This window comes from Schistocerca americana, chromosome 3, assembly GCF_021461395.2.
Source record: "Schistocerca americana isolate TAMUIC-IGC-003095 chromosome 3, iqSchAmer2.1, whole genome shotgun sequence".
NCBI lineage: Eukaryota > Metazoa > Arthropoda > Insecta > Orthoptera > Acrididae > Schistocerca > Schistocerca americana.
This window is the reverse complement of record NC_060121.1, coordinates 865352888-865375482: the sequence shown is the minus strand read 5'-3', so window position 1 is coordinate 865375482 and position 22595 is coordinate 865352888. Positions and strand designations below refer to the sequence as shown.

General features: G+C 44.3%; 1 protein-coding gene across 2 annotated transcripts in view; it reads right to left on the bottom strand.

Moving 5' to 3' along the window:
- The window catches only part of LOC124606159 (isoaspartyl peptidase/L-asparaginase), a 53837-nt gene that overhangs the window by 18093 nt on the left and 13149 nt on the right, over nucleotides 1-22595 (bottom strand). The window contains exon 2 of one of the 2 annotated variants that reach the window (XM_047138124.1): nucleotides 1508-1708. The exons of the other annotated variant lie outside the window; for it this stretch is intronic. Within the exon in view, the coding sequence (XP_046994080.1) occupies nucleotides 1508-1708 (201 nt within the window). The remainder of the gene's footprint in view (nucleotides 1-1507; nucleotides 1709-22595) is intronic. 2 annotated transcript variants of the gene reach the window in all.

The following is a 22595-nucleotide window of genomic DNA, read 5'->3' as shown; positions in this document are numbered from 1 at the left end:
GGTGTTCAAGGATTGCTGTAGTGAGTGTCTTGGACACGTGGCGAAACCAAAGTGAAACCATGTCCAGACGTCGTGAGATTGGTAAAACAGGACACATGGCGAACTGTGGAGGAACTAACATCAGACTTTAACGTTTGGCAGAGTACATGTGCATCTGAATGCACAGTACACTGAACACTCCTAGCGTCAGGCCTCTGCTGCGATGACCCATACATGTTAACACCACGACAACGGCAACTACGCCTGACATGGGCATGTGACTATCGGCACTAGACGTTGGGGCAGTGGCAGAGTGTTACATGGCCTGCTTAATCCCGATATTTTCTTCATAATGCCAATGGGAGGTCGCGAATCAGTCATTTTCCAGGGGACAAGCTGGCGAGGGCTCCATTATACTATGAGGAACATTAATGTGGGCATCCATTGGTCCACTGGAGCTCATGCAAGACAGTATCATATACTGGTTGCAGACCACGTATACCCCTTCATGACAATTGGAAACATGTTGCCTGGTCGGACGAGTCTCGTTTCAAATTGTATCGAGTGGATGAACGTGTACGGGTATGGAGACATCATCATGAATCCAATGGACCCAGCATGTCAGCAGGGGAGTGTTCAAGGTGGTTGAGGCTCTGTAATTGTGTGGTGCGTGTGCAGTTGGAGTGATATCGAACCCCTGATACGTCTAGATACCTCTCTGACAGGTGACACTTACGTAAGCATCCTGTCTGATCACGTGCACCCATTCATGTCCATTGTGTATTCCGACAGACTTGGGCAATTCCAGCAGGACAGTGCGACACACCACACGTCCAGAATTGCTACAGGGTGGCTCCAGGAACACTCTTCTGAGGGTAAACACTTCCACTGACCACTAGACTCCCCACACATGAGCATTATTGAACATTTCTGGGATTCCTTGAAGCACGCTGTTCAGAAGAGATCTCAAACCCCTCGTACTCTTCCGGATTTATGGACAGCCTTGCAGGTTTCATGGTGTGCATTCCCTCCAGCACTACTTCAGGCGTTAGTGGAGTCCATACCATGTCGTGTTGCGGCACTTCTGCGTGCTCGTGGGGCTCTACGCGATATTAGGTAGGTGTACCAGCTTCTTTGGCTCTTCATTGTATCATCATGCATGAAATATACCTTCAAATTACAGATGTTCATTGTGAAGAACATGCAAGCAAGCAGGTAAGATCCACCAACTGCGACATAATCGCGTATATAAACAGTGACCCAGTACTGTAAAATGCTTTTTTATTCCAGTCTCTGATCACATATTTTAAATCTATGTCACGATGCTATGCTGATTATATTTATATGTCTTGACGATGCCATTATGGCCGTATCACTTTAGGACATGGTGTAAAAAAGATCTGAGGATGGTCGTTACAGACTGAAACCGTCTAAAGAATTCGTTTGTGATCAGAGACTGGAATAAAAAAGCATTTTAGGTAAGATCCAGTTTGAGAGGGAGAGAGAGAGCGCTGTGGTGTGCGGGTACCTGCGTTGAAAGCCTCGTCGTCCTCCATGACCTCGACGGCGGCCTGCACGGCGTCCAGCAGACTGCCCCCCTGCTCCAGCACGGCGTAGCCCGCCTTGGCGGCCCGCCTCACGCCCTCCAGCTTGGGCTGGTCCTGGCTGTCTGGGATGTCGCCGGCGCCGCCGTGCACCAGCACCACCGGCTCCACCATCCTGGGGCACACTGGGCGGGTCCGCACAGAACACAGCGCAATTACTCAGCACTGCCTTTCTACACTGTTTGGCTTTAAAACAGCACAACCACGAAGCTGGCATGCAACAAACATCGAAGTGTACCAACGCAAAGTAGCCAGCGTAACATCATCTACCGTCTGTATACAAGAAAAAATTTCTCAACGGCTTTCTCACTCAGAAACCATATTTTAATGTTGTTTGATTGTGAGAAGATCGCGTTTTTGTTGTGGTTGTCTTCAGTCCGAAGTAGGGCAATACATAAAATATTGATATACGAGGGCCAAAAAGAAATGCACGCTATTTTTTTTAAATCCATCTTTTATTCTACATGTTTGAATGGTTTACCGTGTGTAGATACATCCTTTGGGAACAATATTTTCATTTCTCTACATAATTTCCGTCCCTCTCAACTGCCTTACGCCATCTTGGAACCAGCGCCTGTATATCCGCACGGTAAAATTCTGGACCAGCCAGTTGGAGCCACTGTTTGACAGCGTGCACAAGGGAGTCATCATCTTCAAACCTTGTTCCACGAAGAGAGTCTTTAAGTTTCCCAAAGAGATGATAGTTACATGGAGCCAGGTTAGGACTGTAAGGCGGGTGTTTCAGTGTTGTCCATCCGAGTTTTGTCATAGCTTCCATGGTTTTTTGACTGACATGTGGCCGTGCATTGTCATGCAACAGCAAAACATCCTGCTTTTGCCGATGTGTTCGAACACGACTCAGTCGAGCTTGAAGTTTCTTCAGTGTCGTCACACATGCATCAAAATTTATGGTGGTTCCACTTGGATGATGTCCACAAGCAAGAGTCCCTCGGAATCGAAAAACACCGTAGCCATAACTTTTCCAGCAGAAGGTGTGGTTTTGAAGTTTTTTTTTCTTGGGTGAATTTGCGTGATACCACTCCATTGATAGCCTCTTCGCCTCTGGTGAAAAATGATGGATCCATGTTTCATCACCTGTCACAATTCTTCCAAGAAATTCATCTCTACCATTCTCGTACAGTTCCAAAAGTTCGCTGCATACCGTTTTTCTTGTTTCTTTGTGAGCAACTGTCAACATCCTGGGAACCCACCTGGCACAAACCTTTTTTAACGTCGACACTTTCAGTATTCTGCAAACACTTCCTTCCCCTATCCCAGTGTAGCGAGACAATTCGTTCACTGTGATGCGTCTGTCAGCAGTCACCAATTCGTTAACTCTTTGCACATTGTCTGGAGTGTGTGCAGTACGAGGCCTGACGATGCGAGGACAATCCTCAATATTGCCGTGCCCGCTTTCATCACGTAACGTGCTTGCCCACCGACTAACTGTACTGCGATCGACAGCAGCATCTCCATACACCTTTTTCAACCTCTTAAGGATGTTTCGCACTGTCTCGTATTCACAACACAGGAATTCTATGACAGCACGTTGCTTCTGACGAACGTCAAGTGTAGCAGCCACCTTGAAGATATGCTGTGACGGCGCCACTCACGGGAACAGGTTGGACTAAGTTTGAAAACAAACGAGAAGGATGTATCTACACACTCTAAAACTTTTACAAATGCAGAATTAAAACTGCATTTTTACAAAAATAGTGTGCATTTCTTTTGGAGTGACCCTCGTATCGATAGTTTTCCTCGATTACATTGATACACATCGATAACCTTTTACCATCAATACATCGATACTTCTATATCAGAATGGCTGTTTCGAGTGCCGATTTTTTTATTTCATATTATATTTTTTCACAATTTTTAATAGTTATTCGAAGCTGTTCTTTTGAAATTGTAGTAGAACATAATTTTACTTTCATTGTGTGAAGGCGTCTTACTACTTTTTGAGCTTACATCACGGGCAATATTTCTCCTTCACTATGTAAAGCAAGTATATGTAGCGCAAAAGAAGTCCGATTGCATTGGGGGAATTGCAGTGTGAATGAAATATCAAGATTTCCTAAGTGAAGAAATAACGCTGTGCTATTTTTTCACATCGGCATTCTTCGGCAGTTGCTGAAACTGATGAACAAGAATATAAATGACAAGGTTGGTCTTTACGGTGGGCGGAGACGTGTGAGGGGAATTGCTGACGTAATCGGCGCTCCGTGCTATCAACAAGAATTGCAACGTTTAGCTTAGCCACTCAATTTTGATGCTGCGATTGCTAAGTCGCTGGCGTTGGCATACACGAGAAAACAGGGAAGACGATATGAAGTGTTTGGACAGACCCGATAGGTGACGAAACCGAATGACAGACTCATCGAACACCTTCTATTGTGCTATGTACATGCAGTTGCCATTGTTAGCAAAGTGGTTATCGCCAAGTGTGAACATGCATCGTTCCCCTTTCAGTTCTTGCTCTAAGACAAATAGGCAGGCTGCCAGTCTGTTGATATACAGAATATCTAATAATAAATAAATGTATGTATTTACGAAAATATAGGCTCTAAGTCTAGCAGTATACGAGTGTTTACAATTTTTATAGGCAGGTACGTCGATATTTTTTCTGTCGATGTATCAATATACAGAAGCAACTTTCGATATGTCGGGAGACAGTTATGATATACCTTTTTTAGATATCGATATATCGGATTCCCGATATTTGTAAAAATATCAGCAGTCCTAGTCTAAAGACTGGTTTAATGCATCTCTCCACACTGCTCTATCCTCAGCAAGCCCCCACATCTCAGAATAACTACTGCAATGGACTTCCGTTTCATCCTACTTACTGTACTCGCCTGTTGGTCTCCCTCCGCAGTTTTACCCCTCCACCCCAAGACTGACGCTGCAGCCATTCGACTGCAATAATTTTTATTTTATTGTTATATGATTCAGATTTCGGCCTTAGGCCATTTTCGAGTACAAGATTATTTGTATGTCAAAAGACATCAGACTGGTATGAAATACGAATCCTTGTTGAAAAAGCATATCTGGTCATAAAGTGGGAACATCTGACTTTTGCTAATGACAGATCTGGCCCATATGTCCAGATATGCCTTCTCGACAAGAACTTGTATTTCGTACTAGACCAATGCCTTTTAACACACAAACAAGTTTTTGCAATTGAAAATGGCCAAAGGCCATAAAATAACAATAAAATAAAAATTATTAATGTTGTGTCTGCCCACTCGTCTAATATAGGGTGCCTAGGAAGTTGTTTTCTCGGATCTCTAGACAACAACTCAAGCAAATCGCATTAATGGAGCTTATTACAGTAAAAACTTTGAGGTTCGCCGATGACATTGTAATTCTGTCATAGACAGCAAAGGACTTGGAAGAACAGTTGAACGGAATGGACAGTGTCTTGAAAGGAGGATATAAGATGAACAACAAAAAAAGCAAAACGAGAATAACGGACTGTAGTCGAATTAAGTCGGGAATTAGATTAGGAAGCGAGACACTTAAAGTAGTAAATGAGATTTGCTGTTTGGGGAGCAAAATACTGATGAGGGTCGAAGTAGAGAGGATATAAAATGTAGACTGGTAATGGCAAGGAAAGCGTTTCTGAGGAAGAGAAATTTGTTGACATTGAGTATAGATTAAGTGTTAGGAAGTCGTTTCTGAAAGTATTTGTATAGAGTGTAGTCATGTATGGAAGTGAAACATGGACGATAAATAGTTAAGACAAGAAGAGAATAGACGCTTTCGAAATGTGGTACTGCAAAAGAATGCTGAAGATTAGATAGGTAGACCACATACCTAATGAGGAGGTATTGAATAGAATTGGGGAGAAGGGAAATTTGTGGCACAACTTGACTAGAAGAAGGATCGGTTGGTAAGACATGTTATGAGGCATCAAGGGATCACCAATTTAGTATTGTAGGGCAGCGTGGAGGGTAAAAATCGTATAGGGAGATGGTTCAAATGGCTCTGAGCACTATGGGACTTAACTGCTAAGGTCATCAGTCCCCTAGAACTTAGAACTACTTTAACTAACCTAAGGACATCACACACACCCATGACCGAGGCAGGACTCGAACCTGCGACCGTAGCGGTCGCGCGGTTCCAGACTGTAGCACCTAGAACCACTCGGGCACCCTGGCCGGCGGCCGATTACAAATAATCACATTCAACACCAATTTACAACTGACAGATTACAACGTCGCAGTGATAGTACAAATTGACATCAACCTACATGTGATATCATTAGTAGTACATAGACATCTTTTAAGTGGTTATATGTCATATTGTTTATGATTTTGTACAAGTAATATTTTGGCAAAGAAGTTTTAAGAATTTTTATAAAATGTTTTTAAAAAATTTCTAAAATGATGCAAAAATTTATGTAAAATTTGTGTTTTATTAATGCTGCATAAGATTTTATAGACTGTTTTTTCAACTGTAGAATTTTGACTTGGCTTAATACACTACTGGCCATTAAAATTGCTACATCACGAAGACGACGTGCTACAGACGCGAAATTTAACCGACAGGAAGAGGATGCTTTGATATGCAAATGATTAGCTTTTCAGAGCATTTACAAAAGGTTGGCTCCGGTGGCGACACCTACAACGTGCTGACATGAGGAAAGTTTCCAACAGATTTCTCATACACAAACAGCAGTTGACCAGCGTTGCCTGCTGAAACATTGTTGTGATGCCTCGTGTAAGGAGGAGAAGTGCGTACGATTACGTTTCCGACTTTGATAAAGGTCGGATTGTAGCCTATAGCGATTGCGGTTTATCGTATCGCGACATTGCTGCTCTCGTTGGTCGAGATCCAATGACTGTTAGCAGAATATGGAATCGGTGGGTTCGGGAGGGTAATACGGAACGCTGTGCTGGATCCCAACGACCTCGTGTCACTAGCAGTCGAGATGACAGGCATCTTATCCGCATGGCTGTAACGGATCGTGCAGCCACGTCTCGATTCCTGAGCCAACAGATGGGGACGATTGCAAGACAATAACCATCAGCACGAGCAGTTCGACGACGTTTGCAGCAGCATGGACTGTCAGCTCGGAGACCATGGCTGCGGTTACCCTTGACGCTGAGTCACAGGCAGGAGCGCCTACGATGGTGTACTCAACGACGAACCTGGCCGCACGAATTGCAAAACATCATTTTTTCGGATGAATACAGGTTCTGTTTAGAGCATCATGATGGTCGCATCCGTGTTTGACGATATCACGGTGAACGCACATTGGAAGCGTGTATTCGTCATCGTCATACTGGCATATCACCTGGCGTGATGGTATGGGATGCCATTGGTTACACGCCTCGGTCACCTCTTGTTCGCATTGACGACATTTTGAACTTTGCTGCCCTGGTCAACACATTCTCCAGATCTCTCGCCAATTGAAAACGTCTGGTCAATGGTGGCCGAGTAACTAGCTCGTCACAATACGCCAGTCACTACTCTTGATGAACTGTGGTATCGTGTTGAAGCTGCATGGGCAGCTGTACCTGTACACGCCATCCAAGCTCTATTTGACTCAATGCCCAGGCGTATCAAGGCCGTTGTTATGCCCAGATGTCATTGTTCAGGGTACTGATTTCTCAGGGCCTATGCACCCTAATTGCGTGAAAATGTAATTACATGTCAGTTCTAGTATAGTATGGTTGTCCAATGAATACCCGTTTATCATCTGCATTTCTTCTTGGTGTAGTAATTTTAATGGTCAGCAGTGTATGTTATGATAACAATTTAGGCATATGTAATTGTATGGAATAGTATATCTATGCCTTAATGTGAGATGGTACTACAACTATGCCACCTGATGTACATATGTATCACTATGAATCTTCCGTCATTTGTAAAGTAGTGATGAATGTGCACACTTGTAATCGGCGTAGTAACATGTGTATACATAGTTGTTATTTTAAGACTGAGATGTCCACTTCTGGTATAGTTCACGATACCAATGTGAAGATACGTTACATAGCACCACTTACTGTGCTGAAGGAGAAGATTGTGCAGTGATGTAAATATGGGCAAGTTGTTATCGCATGTACTGGAAATCTTCGATATAATTACGTATGCCGTTGTGCTAGTGGCGTATCCTAGCGTTTTCTGTTCCATCTTTTGCAGATCCGAAAATGCGACAGATAATTGCCGCAACCGGTAATCTATATAAATAAATGATTTTAGCTATCTTGGCAGTTGAAAACTTCTTTGGAATGTTAGTTAAAAACATTTTTCTTGAAGTCTGAGGGTAAATACTGCGTTATACCTCGTGTAAGGAGGAGGAAAGTCTACCAGCACGTACTGCATTTCGATTCTGGCAGGCTCGTGGTCTACTGAGATTGCAGTTTATCGTTCTGTGATGTTTCTGCTCATAGTGATGGGGATGGCACGGTTGCTGAAATGGAATCTGTGGGTTTAGGAGGGCTCCAACAACGTTGTGAAGTATTTGAACGCTCTCAAGGCGCAGGTGACTCCAGTGTATAACAAAAGTAAAAGAATAGACTCGTAAATTTACGGATCGATATCCGTAACTTCTGTTTTCTGCAGAATCCTTAAACATACTCTCAGTTCGAATATAATAAACTTTCTTGAGACTGGGAAGCTTGTGTCCACGAATTATCATGATTTTAGAAAGCATCGCTCGTGCCTAACTCAGCTTGCCCTTTTCTCACATGATATATGACGAAGTATGGATGAAGAGCAACAAGCAGATTCCATATTTCTAGATTTCCGGAAAGCATTTGACATGGCGCCGCCCCATTTCAGGCTGTTAACGCGGGTACGAGCGCATGGAATTAAGTTCACAGATATGCGAGTGGCTCAGAGACTTATTAAGCAATTGAAACCCAGTATGTTGTCCTCGGCGGGAGTGTTCATCAGAGACAAGGGTATCGTCAGGAGTGCTGCAGGGAAGTGTGATAGGACCTCTGTTGTTCTCTATATACATAAATGGTTTAGCGGACAGGGTGGGCAACAATCTGTGGTTCTTTGCTGATAATGCTGTGGTGTACGGTAAGATGTCGAAGTTGAGTAACTGTAGATGATACAAGACGACTTAGACAAAATTTCTAGTTGGTGTGATGAATGGCAGCTAGCCCTCAATGTGGAGAAATGTAATTTAATGCTGATGAGTAGGAAGATCAAACCTTTAATGTTCGTATACAGTATTACTATGGTCCTGCTTGACACGGTCAAGTCTTTTAAATGACTGGGTGTAACGTTGCAAATCTGCATGAGATGGAACGAGCGTGTGAGAACTGTGGCAGGGAAGACGAAAGGTAGACTTCACATTACTGGGAGAATTTTAGGAAAGAGTGGTTAGTGTAAAGGAGACAGCACATAGAAGGCTGGTGCGACCTATTTTTGAGTACTGCTCGAGTATTTGGAATCGGTACCAGGTTGGATTGAAGCAAGACATCAAAGCAATTCTGAGAGGGGCTGCTAGATTTGTTACCGGTAGGTTAGAACAACACGTAAGTATTACGGAGATGCTTCGGAACGCAAATGGGAATCCCTAGAAGGAAGGCCACGTTCTTTTCGAGAAACCTATTGGGAAAATTTGGAGGACCGCCATTTGAAGTTGACTGCCGAACGATTCTACTGCCGCCAAAATACATTGCGCGTAAGAACCACGAAGGTAAGGTACGAGAATTAGAGGTCATACTGAGGGATATAGACAATCGTTTCTCCCTCGCTCTGTTCGCGGGTGGAATAGGAGGGGGAAAGACCAGCGGTGGTACGGGGCACCCTCCACCGTACGGTGGCTTGCGGGGTATCTGTGTAGATGCAGATTTAGATGTAGACAAGTATCCGAGCGGATGGATGTAATGTTCGCTCTGCTGTGTGGGATCGTGCAGCGACATCAGGAACGTCGAGTCAGGAAATGGGCTTGTTTGCAAAAAGACAAGTATTGACCCGCAGAGTTCGACGATTTCGGGAGCAGCAAGGACTGTCGCAACCGCGATCATTGTTGCGGCTTTCCTTTGACGCAGTGGCATAGAGAGGTGCGCCGACAATCGTGTGCCTAACGCCAACACTGGTCACAGGCTTGATACCACATTTCTTGTCAAACAAGTCCTGCTTCTGCTTATCCGTGTGTGGTAGCTCGCTGAAGAACGAACGGTGCTTCCAGCACCTGGAGCGTATGAAACTGTGTTCACAACTGGGTCACCCCTGGTTTGCACAGCAAATAACGTGGACAGCACTCGCCGCATTGCTATCATGTTGAAACTGGCTGCTGTGTCCTGTCTTTGAGGTCTCCGTGACGTCTTACAGCAAGATAACGCAAGACCGCTTCTTGGGCGTGCTGTCCTGATCCACCTCGATTCAGAGGGTGTTCCACTGTAGTCCCGGCCACGCTTACTCCGGACTAGTGGTTCCCAACATTTCTTAGAGCATTACCCCTGAGTGTAATCAGACATTAGCTAGTGCCCTCGCCCCCCCCCTTTCCCCCGCCGTCTCTTGCCCCCCACTCGCAGTATTATCTACTTTAGCAGCTAACTAAACTGTAGAATGAAACTGTTTTCTTGGAACACTTTTATTTTTAGAGTGATGAATGATACTTTGTGTGTGTGTGTGTGTGTGTGTGTGTGTGTGTGTGTGTGTGTGTGTGTGAGAGAGAGAGAGAGAGAGAGAGAGAGAGCACGCAGGCGTGAGTTACAGTGAATGACGAAGGAATGCGTGGTGGATCGCAAGTGCTACCCACAACTCCTTCTCGGATAAGAAAGCTAACTATTCACAGTGAAGACACTTGTTACAAAACATACTTCCCCTGCTTTACTCCTCTCCATTGCTACACTTGCCTGACCTACACAGTACTACCCTATTTAAAACCAAACAGGTTCATGTATGTGCACTATACTTACTGTTTATAAATCACTTGATTGCTGTCTGGCAGAAATTTGACGACTTCAGGTTCTTAATGTTTTGTGTCTAGCCGCTCTAAGAATAATAATAATAATAATACTGTGTATAGCATACACAGTGAAGAGCCAGTGAAATAGGTACACCTGCCTAATATCGTGTGGGGCCCCCGCGAACACGCAGAAGTGACGCAGCGCAACGTGGTGTGGACTCGACTAATGTCTGAAGTAGTGCTGGAGGGAATGGACACGGAATGGACACCATGAATCCTGCAAGGCTGTCCATTAATCCGTACAGAACGAGGGGGTGGAGATCTCTTCTGAACAGCACGTTGCAATGTATCCCAGCTACGCTCAATAATGCTGATGTTTGGGATGTCCAGTGGCCAGCGGAAGTGTTTAAACTCAGAAGAGTGTTATTGGAGCCACTGGTAGCAATTCTGCACGCGCTGGGTGCGCATTGTTCTGCTCGAATTGCCCAAGTCTGTCGAAATGCAGAATGTACATGAAAAGATGCAGGTGATGAGACAGAATGCTTACGCCCATGTCACCTGTCAGAGTAGCATCTAGAAGTATTAGGGGTCCCATATCACTCCAACTGCACACGTACCACACCATTACAGAGCCTCTGAACAATCCCCTGCCTACATGCAGGGCCCATGGATTCACGAAGTTGTCTCCATAATCATACACGTTCATCCACTCGATGCAACTTGAAACGAGACTCGTCCGACCAGGCAACATGTTTCCAGTCATAAACAGTCCAATATCGGTGTAAAGCTTTGTGTCGTGCAAATCAGAAAGGGTACACGAATGGGCCTTCGGCTCCGAAAGCTCATATCGAAGATGTTTCGTTGAATGGTTCGCACACTGCACTTGTCGATGGCCCAGCATTGAAATCTGCAGCAATTTACGGAAGGATTGCACTTCTGTCACGATGAACGAGTCTCTTCAGTCGTCATTGGTCCCGTTCTTGCAGGATCTTTTTCCGGCCACAGCGATGTCGGAGATTTGATGTTTTACCGTATTCGTGATATTGACGGTATACTCGTGAAATGGTCGTGCGGGAAAATCCCCACTTTATCGCTTCCTTGGAGATGTTATGTCCCACCGCTCGTGCGCCGACTATAACACCACGTTCAAACTCACTTAACTCTTGAAAACCTGTCATTGTAGCAGCACTAACCGATCTAACAACTGCACCAGACACTTTCTGTTTTATAAAGATGTTGCCGTTTTCTGACTGTTTACATAGCTCTGTATTTGAATAAGGATGCCTATATCAGTTTCATTGGCGCTTCAGTGTAGTAACCTTTATGTACTTACTGCTGTGTCGTGCTGTCAATTAATTCAATTATCTGTCTCGAAGCGAGTAATGAAGCAATTTCCGGACTACTCCAGTTCGTATCTACAACTTGGAGAAGGTATTTTCTTCAGATATTTAGCTTTTGCTACGTACATACATCCCACTTTTATCATCAGTGATATAAGGAACAAAGCACAACGTATGTGTGTTGTGGGTGGACTGTGTGAGGAACATGTAATCTCCACTACATTAATGCTACCAACTGAGAAGAATAATTATTGATAACCTATGTAATTAGTATTAGTGTCTTACAAAATTATGATAATAGTAATGATCTTTTGAAAATATTTAGTTTCGTGACTGAAACAGAATCGAATTGTTAAGTTTTTACCCCTTAGAAAATTTCATTTTACCCCTCAGGGTGCAATTACTCACAGAATGCCACGCCACTCGACAGCCATTATTGCTATCGGATTTGTCAGCCCTGTGTTCCAAATTTTGCGTCCTGTAGAACAACAAATCACCTGCAAATTTGACCATATGTTCTTGCTACTATACCGTATCAACGCAATGATTTAAACTACGTTATTTCCTATCCTTCCCGATGTTTCGATTTTAATGGCTAATGCTGCAACCTTGTACCATGTCATTTGCTGACTTTCCCTGTATGCTACTAGCCCTGTTTCGCTTTGTGCAACCTCGGCATGTTTCCGCTTGCAGGGGGAATGGGGTTTCTGTTCATCTGAAAATGACGCTGTGGTCTTTCCCTAATCCCCATAAACGACCAATGGTCGGGGACGATTGGTCTCAGCTCAAGGACGAGTAATTCCCGTGACGGCCTGTGTTTTCCAGCACTCGCAGATGAAGTTTTAAACATCCTGGAGTGCTCTCCACGACGCAGACACTTTGCTGAGCACTATGCTCGAGCCTCTGCGTCGGCGAACTACCACCCAGCCTTTCGCACCCTCAAACGGCGGATGGAAAGGAAAGTCCTCTCGTTCACTACACGCTACAGTGAACCCTACAACGCCCCTTTACAGAGTGGCAGCTCCTCACCGCCCTTGCACACAGCTCCTGGGACGGATCGGATCCACGGTCAGGTGATTAAACATCTCTCGTGTGACTACAAGCGATGTATCCTCGTCATCTTCAACAGGATCTGGAACGATGGCGTCTTCCAATGGTGGGAGAGCACCATCATTCCGGAGCTAAAATCCGGTAAAAATCCGCTTGATGTGGATCTCTATCAGCCCATCAGCCTCACAAACGTTCTCTGTAAGCTGCTGGAACGTATGGTGTGCAAGCTTCTTCATCTCCCAGTACCTACTGCAGCCTACATCCTTCTGAATCTGCTTAGTGTACTCGTCTCTTGGTCTCCCTCTACGATTTTTACCCTCCACGCTGCCCTCCAATGCTAAATTTGTGATCCCTTGATGCCTCAGAACATGTCCTACCAACCGATCCCTTCTTCTAGTCAAGTTGTGCCACAAACTCCTCTTCTCCCCAATTCTATTCAATACCGACTCATTAATTACGTGATCTACCCATCTAACCATCGGCATTCTTCTGTAGCACCACATTTCAAAAGCTTCTATTTTCTTCTTGTCTAAACTATTTATCGTCCATGTTTCACTTCCATACATGGCTACACTCCATACAAATACTTTCAGAAACGACTTCCTGACACTGAAATCAATACTCGATGTTAACAAATTTCTCTTCTTCAGAAACGCTTTCCTTGCCATTGCCAGTCTACATTTTATATCCTCTCTACTTCGACCATCATCAGTTATTTTGCTCCCCAAATAGCAAAACTCCTTTACTACTTTAAGTGTCTCATTTTCTAATCTAATTCCCTCAGCAACACCCGACTTAATTCGACTACATTCCATTATCCTCGTTTTGCTTTTTTGATGTTCATCTTATACCCTCCTTTCAAGACACTGTCCATTCCGTTCAACTGTTCTTCCAAGTCCTTTGCTGTCTCTGACAGAATTACAATGTCATCGGCGAACCTCAAAGTTTTTATTTCTTCTCCATGGATTTTAATACCTACTCCGAACTTTTCTTTTGTTTCCTTTAAAGCTTGCTCAATATACAAATTGAATATCATCGGGGAGAGGCTACAACCCTGTCTCACTCCCTTCCCAACCACTGCTTCCCTTTCATGTCCCTCGACTCTTATAACTGCCATCTGCTTTCTGTACAAATTGTAAATAGCCTTTCGCTCCCTGTATTTTACCCGTGCCACCCTCAGAATTTGAAAGAGAGTATTCCAGGCAACATTGTCAAATGCTAGAAACGTAAGTTTGCCTTTCCTTAATCTATCTTCTAAGATAAGTCGTAGGATCAGTATTGCCTCACGTGTTCCAACATTTGTACGGAATCCAAACTGATCTTCCCCGAGGTCGGCTTCCACCAGTTTTTCCATTCGTCTATAAAGAATTCGCGTTAGTATTTTGCAGCTGTGACTTATTAAACTGATAGTTCGGTCATTTTCACATCTGTCAACACCTGCTTTCTTTGGGATTGGACTTATTATATTCTTCTTGAAGTGTGAGGGAAATTCGCCTGTCTCATACGTGTTGCTCACCAGATGGTAGAGTTTTGTCAGGACTGTCTCTCCCAAGGCTGTCAGTAGTTCTAATGGAATGTTGTCTACTCCCGGGGCCTTGTTTCGACTTAGGTCTTTCAGTGCTCTGTCAAACTCTTCACGCAGTATCATATCTTCCATTCCCATAATATTGTCCTCAAGAACATCACTCCTGTATAGACCCTCTACATACTCCTTCCACCTTTCTGCTTTCCCTTCTTTGCTTAGAACTGGGTTTCCATCTGAGCTCTTGATATTAATGCAAGTGGTTCTCTTTTCTCCAAAGGTCTCTTTAATTTTCCTGTAGGCAGTATCTATCTCACCCCTCGTGAGATAAGCCTCTACGTCCTTACATTTGTCCTCTAGCCATCCCTGCTTAGCCATTTTGCACTTCCTGTCGATCTCATTTTTGAGACGCTTGTATTCCTTTTTGCCTGCTTCCTTTACTGTATTTTAGTACTTTCTCCTTTCACCAATTAAATTCAGTATCTCTTCTGTTACCCAAGGATTTCTACTAGCCCTCGTCTTTTTACCTACTTGATCCTCTGCTGTCTTCACAATTTCATCCCTCAAAGCTACCCATTCTTCTTCTACTGTATTTCTTTCCCCCCTTCCTGTCAATTGTTCCCTTATGCTCTCCCTGAAAATCTGTACAACCTCTGGTTCTTTCAGTTTATCCAGGTCCCATCTCCTTATATTCCCACCTTTTTGCAGTCTCTTCAGTTTTAATCTACAGTTCATAACCAATAGATTTTGGTCAGAGTCCACATCTGCCCCTGGAAATGTCTTACAATTTAAAACCTGGTTCCTAAATCTCTGTCTTACCATTACATAATCTATCTGAAACCTTCTAGTATCTCCAGGGTTCTTCCATGTATACAGCCTTCTTTCATGGTTCTTGAACCAAGTGTTAGCTATGATTAAGTTATGCTCTGTGCAAAATTCTACCAGGCGGCTTCCTCTTTCATTTCTTCGGTACGTATGGGACGAGAAAGAGGGAGAGAGTTGAAGATTGCAGGTTATGTGCTGGAGGCCTTTCTCCCGTTGTGTTTCTTCTCATTCGCCTTGGCTTTAAGTTCAGGGATGTGTTTAGGAGAACTGTAACCGGAAATAGTAAGTGCCAGTCTTGCGTCACTTCCTTTATGGGGAGGTTAAGGAATTCGTCCCTTTTTTAATTTGTTTGCGATGGTATCTACATCTACATCTACACTCCTGGAAATGGAAAAAAGAACACATTGACACCGGTGTGTCAGACCCACCATACTTGCTCCGGACACTGCGAGAGGGCTGTACAAGCAATGATCACACGCACGGCACAGCGGACACACCAGGAACCGCGATGTTGGCCGTCGAATGGCGCTAGCTGCGCAGCATTTGTGCACCGCCGCCGTCAGTGTCAGCCAGTTTGCCGTGGCATACGGAGCTCCATCGCAGTCTTTAACACTGGTAGCATGCCGCGACAGCGTGGACGTGAACCGTATGTGCAGTTGACGGACATTGAGCGAGGGCGTATAGTGGGCATGCGGGAGGCCGGGTGGACGTACCGCCGAATTGCTCAACACGTGGGGCGTGAGGTCTCCACAGTACATCGATGTTGTCGCCAGTGGTTGGCGGAAGGTGCACGTGCCCGTCGATCTGGGACCGGACCGCAGCGACGCACGGATGCACGCCAAGACCGTAGGATCCTACGCAGTGCCGTAGGGGACCGCACCGCCACTTCCCAGCAAATTAGGGACACTGTTGCTCCTGGGGTATCGGCGAGGACCATTCGCAACCGTCTCCATGAAGCTGGGCTACGGTCCCGCACACCGTTAGGCCGTCTTCCGCTCACGCCCCAACATCGTGCAGCCCAGCTCCAGTGGTGTCGCAACAGGCGTGAATGGAGGGACGAATGGAGACGTGTCGTCTTCAGCGATGAGAGTCGCTTCTGCCTTGGTGCCAATGATGGTCGTATGCGTGTTTGGCGCCGTGCAGGTGAGCGCCACAATCAGGACTGCATACGACCGAGGCACACAGGGCCAACACCCGGCATCATGGTGTGGGGAGCGATCTCCTACACTGGCCGTACACCACTGGTGATCGTCGAGGGGACACTGAATAGTGCACGGTACATCCAAACCGTCATCGAACCCATCGTTCTACCATTCCTAGACCGGCAAGGGAACTTGCTGTTCCAACAGGACAATGCACGCCCGCATGTATCCCGTGCCACCCAACGTGCTCTAGAAGGTGTAAGTCAACTACCCTGGCCAGCAAGATCTCCGGATCTGTCCCCCATTGAGCATGTTTGGGACTGGATGAAGCGTCGTCTCACGCGGTCTGCACGTCCAGCACGAACGCTGGTCCAACTGAGGCGCCAGGTGGAAATGGCATGGCAAGCCGTTCCACAGGACTACATCCAGCATCTCTACGATCGTCTCCATGGGAGAATAGCAGCCTGCATTGCTGCGAAAGGTTGATATACACTGTACTAGTGCCGACATTGTGCATGCTCTGTTGCCTGTGTCTATGTGCCTGTGGTTCTGTCAGTGTGATCATGTGATGTATCTGACCCCAGGAATGTGTCAATAAAGTTTCCCCTTCCTGGGACAATGAATTCACGGTGTTCTTATTTCAATTTCCAGGAGTGTATATTCCGCATGCTATCGTACTGTGTACAGCCGAGCGTTTCTTCTACCACCACTATGTTCTTTCGCCTTTCCAGTTTCTTGCGCTAATGATTCGTGAGAAGACCTAAGTCTCTGACTTTCTCGTCGTTGTTTGGGAGGAAGGAATGTATAATGCCCGATCCTTCTTGAAACGTACGCGCTCGTAATTTCAACAGGAAATCTCTCCGTGATCCACAACGCCTCTCTTGTTATGTCTGCCACTAGAGTTCGTTGAGCATTTCCGTAACGCTCTCACACCGATGAAACGTGCCGCTCTTTGTTGGATCTTCTCTATCTCTTCTACTAAACCAACCTCGTAAGGGTTCTAGACTGATGAGCAGCGTTCATGAATTTATTAACGGCTGTTTTAAGTCATTTCTTTAGTAGACGAATTATTAACTCATTAACAATTCACAGTAGGATGTTCTACCTCTTTCTTACATCGGAATAGGATTTCACACACAGTACTTTTTTAAAAATCTTAGTTACCTAAGAAATAACAATAATTTTCATATGACAGACAGTAATGAAATAATACTACTGCTGCAGAACTAAAATTATTTGAAAGTACGTATGTAGAGTCAATATACTGAATAAAAATTAATGAAGTTAAGACTAACTACTGTTGCAGCTAATAATAATAATAGAAGTGGCAGATACGATATGTACTAACAGGTACACGAAAGTGATGTTTTCTTACGTAGTGAGTTCTGTGGGAGATAAATTTAGGTAGACCACTCCAGCTAAGAGAATTGCGAAATGAGGAAGATCTAATAGGAAAGAAGTATATATTGGGGTAAAGAGTGCTTACAGCGACTAAGGAAGATATTATTGCTGCTTTAGTACATATGTCACTAACTGTCTTCAAAAGCTGGAGCTGTTACTCAGTTTTCTGATATAATGACGGAACTATTCCAGGGTCGGATTCCTGATCCTGAAAAGGATTTCGCAAACGCGGTTGACCGATGACGTGGGACAGAATGAATTTTGTTCTTATCGGAACGAGTGTTTCTACCACGTTGCTTAGCCAAGGGCGTTAAGTTCGAGGAGAGATACGACGGGCAGTATACGTTGATAAGACAGTAGCGGAGATAGAGTGTATGGAAATTTCTGCGCTTATCTGCACGAAGCCAGGACGGCTGTGTACAAAATGGTGAACTATGTCTGTGACGTTGATCAAAGAGTCGAACGTTACAGATACACTACTGGCCATTAAAATTGCTACACCACGAAGATGACGTGCTACAAACGCGAAATTTAACCGACAGGAAGAAGATGCTATGATATGCAAATGATTTGCTTTTCAGAGCATTCACACAAGGTTGGCGCCGGTGGCGGCACCTACAACGTGCTGACATGAGGAGAGTTTCTAACCGATTTCTCATGCACGAACAGCAGTTGACCGGCGTTGCCAGGTGAAACGTTGTTCTGATGCCTCGTGTAAGGAGGAAAAATGCGTACCATCACGTTTCCGACTTTGATTAAGGTCGGATTGTAGCCTATCGCGATAGCGGTTTATCGTATCTCGACATTGCTGCTCGCGTTGGTCGAGATCCAATGACTGTTGGCAGAATATGGAATCGGTGGGTTCGGGAGGGTAATACGGAACGCCCTGCTGGATCCCAACGGCCTCGTATCACTAGCAGTCGATATGACAGGCATCTTATCCGCATGGCTGTAACGGATCGTGCAGCCACGTCTCGATCCCTGAGTCAACATATGGGGTCGTTTACAAGACAACAACCATCTGCACAAACAGTTCGGTGACGTTTGCAGCAGCATGGACTATCAGCTCGGAGACCATGGCTGCGGTTACCCTTGACGCTGAATCAGAGACAGGAGCGCGTGCGATGGTGTACTCGACGACGAACCTGGGTGCACGAATTGCAAAACGTCATTTTTTCGGATGAATACAGGTTCTGTTTACAGCATCAATGGGGTACCATTGGTTACACGTCTCGGTCACCTCTTGTTCGCATTGACGGCACTTTGAACAGTGGACGTTACATTTCAGATGTGTTACGACCCGTGGCTCTATCCTTATTCGATCCCTGCGGAACCCTACATTTCAGCAAGATAATGCACGACCGCATGTTGCAGGTCCTGTATGGGCCTTTCTAGATACAGAAAATGTTCGACTGCTGCCCTGGCCAGCACATTCTCCAGATCTCTCGCCAACTGAAAACGTCTGGTCAATGGTGGCCGAGCAACTGGCTCGTCACAATACGCCAATCACTACTCATGATGAACTGTGGTATCGTGTTGAAGCTGAACGGATAGCTGTACCTGTACACGCCATCCAAGCTCTGTTTGACTCAATGCCCAGCCGTATCAATGCCGTTATTACGGGCAGAGGTGGTTGTTCTGGGTACTGATTTCTCAGGAGGATCTATGCACACAAATTGCGTGAAAACGTAATCACATGTCAGTTCTAATGTAATACATTTGTCCAATGAATACCCGTTTATCATCTGCATTTCTTCTTGGCGTAGCAATTTTAAAGGCCAGTAGTGTATATCGAACGCAGGCGTTCATCACCACTTCCAGATGCCGTGAGTTTTCCTGAGAAAGGCCTTCCAGAATAACATCGCTGTAACCAATAGCTGGAAGTATAAGTGTTTGTACAAGTTTCTTTCTCAGTCAAGAGGTAATAGCTTTTTATATTTTCGTACGGCATTGGAAAGCCGCTGGTGCTTTGCGTTCAGCCTCGTTTAGTTTTCCACCTATTATTGCTCCTCGGCTCTTTGCTGAAGGAGAGAAGTTTGTGTTTGTTCCATTGAGCATTAAATATGGTAGGAATTTCCGATATTTCAGGCTAATGAGCCTAGAAAGACCAGTCAGGACCTTTCGTGTTTTCGATGGGTTGAACTTTAACCCCATATTCTGTACCCAGTTTGATAGTGCACACAGGTCTGTATTGAAATCCTCGACAGACATCCTCAATTTTATTGTTTTTTTACTTAGACACAACTGGAGATCATAGCATACATTGGGTATTTACAGTAGGACAAAACTAATTACATATCATTAATATACAATGATAAGAGTATAAACATAATACCGAACCATGGGGGACGTCTGACACTGCCTGTGGCCTTTGTGACTTTATGGTGCCGGACATGACGCATTCCATGCGAAACGTCAGGTACGATCAAAACCACTGCACTGCACTTGGAGAGAAATTTAGGCTGCTGATTTTGGCTAGTAAAATATCGAAGTTGACAGAATCAAAAGCTTTGCTAAAGTTTAAGAAGCACATGATAGTCTCCTCTTATCCACCCGTGGGGAACTTCAGGCCGTCTGTTGTTTTTATGAAAGCAGATGTTGTGCAGTGATGTTTGTGAATACCTCATTGTTATTCGTCAAGTAGGTTGTTCTTAGTTAAGTAGTTGGTCAGTTGGTCATGGACTATATATTCTAACTTCTTGGATAGTCGCAGAAGAACACAAATAAGTCGGTAATCAGACGGTTCCATGGAAACGATCTTTTTAGGCAGTGGCTTAACAAGTCCCCGTTTCTGCTCCTCAGGCAAAACACTTGTGGTTAAGAAGTGGCTAGAAATATCTGTTATATGGGCAGTTGTGGGTCAATAATAACATTCATCATATGGACTGTGATGTCATCGTGTCCGCCAGATGCTGATCTGACACGCATGGTGGATTATTTAACGGTATTGCCAGTGAAGTGTTTAGGACAGAATTTAGTTTATCTCCATGAAGTAATCAATAAGTCTCTGTTTTGTTAGCGGCCCCTTCAGTTGTGCTTGTAGGTCATGTCAAGTACCTTTCAGTTCCTCGACTGGAACAATGGGATTAACTACAGCTTTTACTTTGCCTTTACCAACACCACGCAGGATTTTCCCATAAGACACAGCTGATCAGTGTCTCTTGACGGTTAACAAATGACCACAACTGAGTTTTGCATTTCTGACAGCTTGACTGAGTCTGTTCCACTTCTGTCTGTGTCCGTTGACGGTTAATGTTTGGCTGTACCAGAGTTTTGCATTTCTCCACTTTTGCTTGTAAGCAGTATGATTGTCAGGCGTGGGGCGCAGTCTGTATGCCAAATGAACACTGTCTTTGGGATTCATGAGCTTTTATAACTAATAAATCAACTGAAGTGCAGGTTTCCTTCTTCCAGTGAATCTCAGCCTTTCATCTGATTTTCCTACAACAATATGTATGTGACCATTCCATTAGGACTCAAACAGATGGTTACGCATCGGTGTTTGACGGTTGTTACCGTTTCCGGTGATTTATCATCAGTAATGTACGGCGCAGTAATGGAGACCTTCGCTTTTTTATACGCACTATGTTACCTTCATTTGCACTCAATATGAACTGACGGTACCCATAAGAAATTCACCCAAGTTCCAAACCACTGCAACTCCACAATCTTCAGCTGATAGTAAATTTAATGAGCCAGATGTCATAGGGGTCTGCTGACACGTTGCCTAAGACACTTCGACCACACTGCAGAATTTTCAGTGTGAAATCCTTATACTTAGTTCATGCAGTCCCGAGTTGTCCCCACGCGATTTCCATATTTTTGGAGTCCTGACAAAAGACATTAGGGGCTTCGATTTGTTTCGGATGAAGACGTGCATGCCTAGGAACAATCTAGGTTCCGTAGTCAACCGCAAACATTTTTCTATGAAGGCATTGACCGTCTTGTCTCACAGTGGAATCCACGTATTGTCAGTAATGGCGGCTGCTTTCGAAATAATAAACTGTTTACTTACTCTTTTCTCATCTGCCTCTTTTCCATTTGACTGCCCTTTGTATTGTTATTAAGAGTATATAGATCGAGAGAAAGAAGAGAAGTTTCAATTACAGCTGTGATTTGATATTTTTGACACTTTATTTACATAGCTAATAGCAGCTGTTCATGAGGTATTTCAATTTTCCCTCGTATCACTAATTTCCCTTATTACTCTCAAGCAATTAAAACTGTTTTTTTTTTTTAAGTAGACCTTACGCTGATCTATTTCATACTCCATTTGTCAATTTCCTACACTTCGTTTGAAACTTCAGACAAAATGTTTCTCTCAAATCAATAATTAAACTTTTCTCAGTTACCACTCAAGCAATTAAATCTTTTCAGCAAAACTAGATATCACGTTTGTCAATATGATGCTCAATTTTTTTTCATTTCCCATTCTTCGTTTAGCTATGAAAATTCGGACAAAAATCCATTGTGCAATTTCTAGGGGCTATTGTTTTTGCTACGCTAAAACATTAGGCCAAAAATAAGGAGCTACACACATTTGGTTCATCAATTATTTTCGACCCGTTAGTGAATTATTTTAATAGTTAAGATTGATGGATTGAAGTCAGACATTGTACTGGCCGTTGGTGTGAGTGATGGTAGAAGAGTGTGTCATCGCCGCAACTGATTGACATGAGATCGTTGGTGTCCGACTCTTGGAACGGATATGATGTATAGGCTTCAGATCCACAGATTTCGATGGCTAGTGTACGTGGTGCTTTTGTTTGTGCATGAGAAATTCACTCAACAAATAGTTGATGTGAATGAGCATTATTTGTCCACGAAGAGGAACTCCGGACCATTTGCACCTCT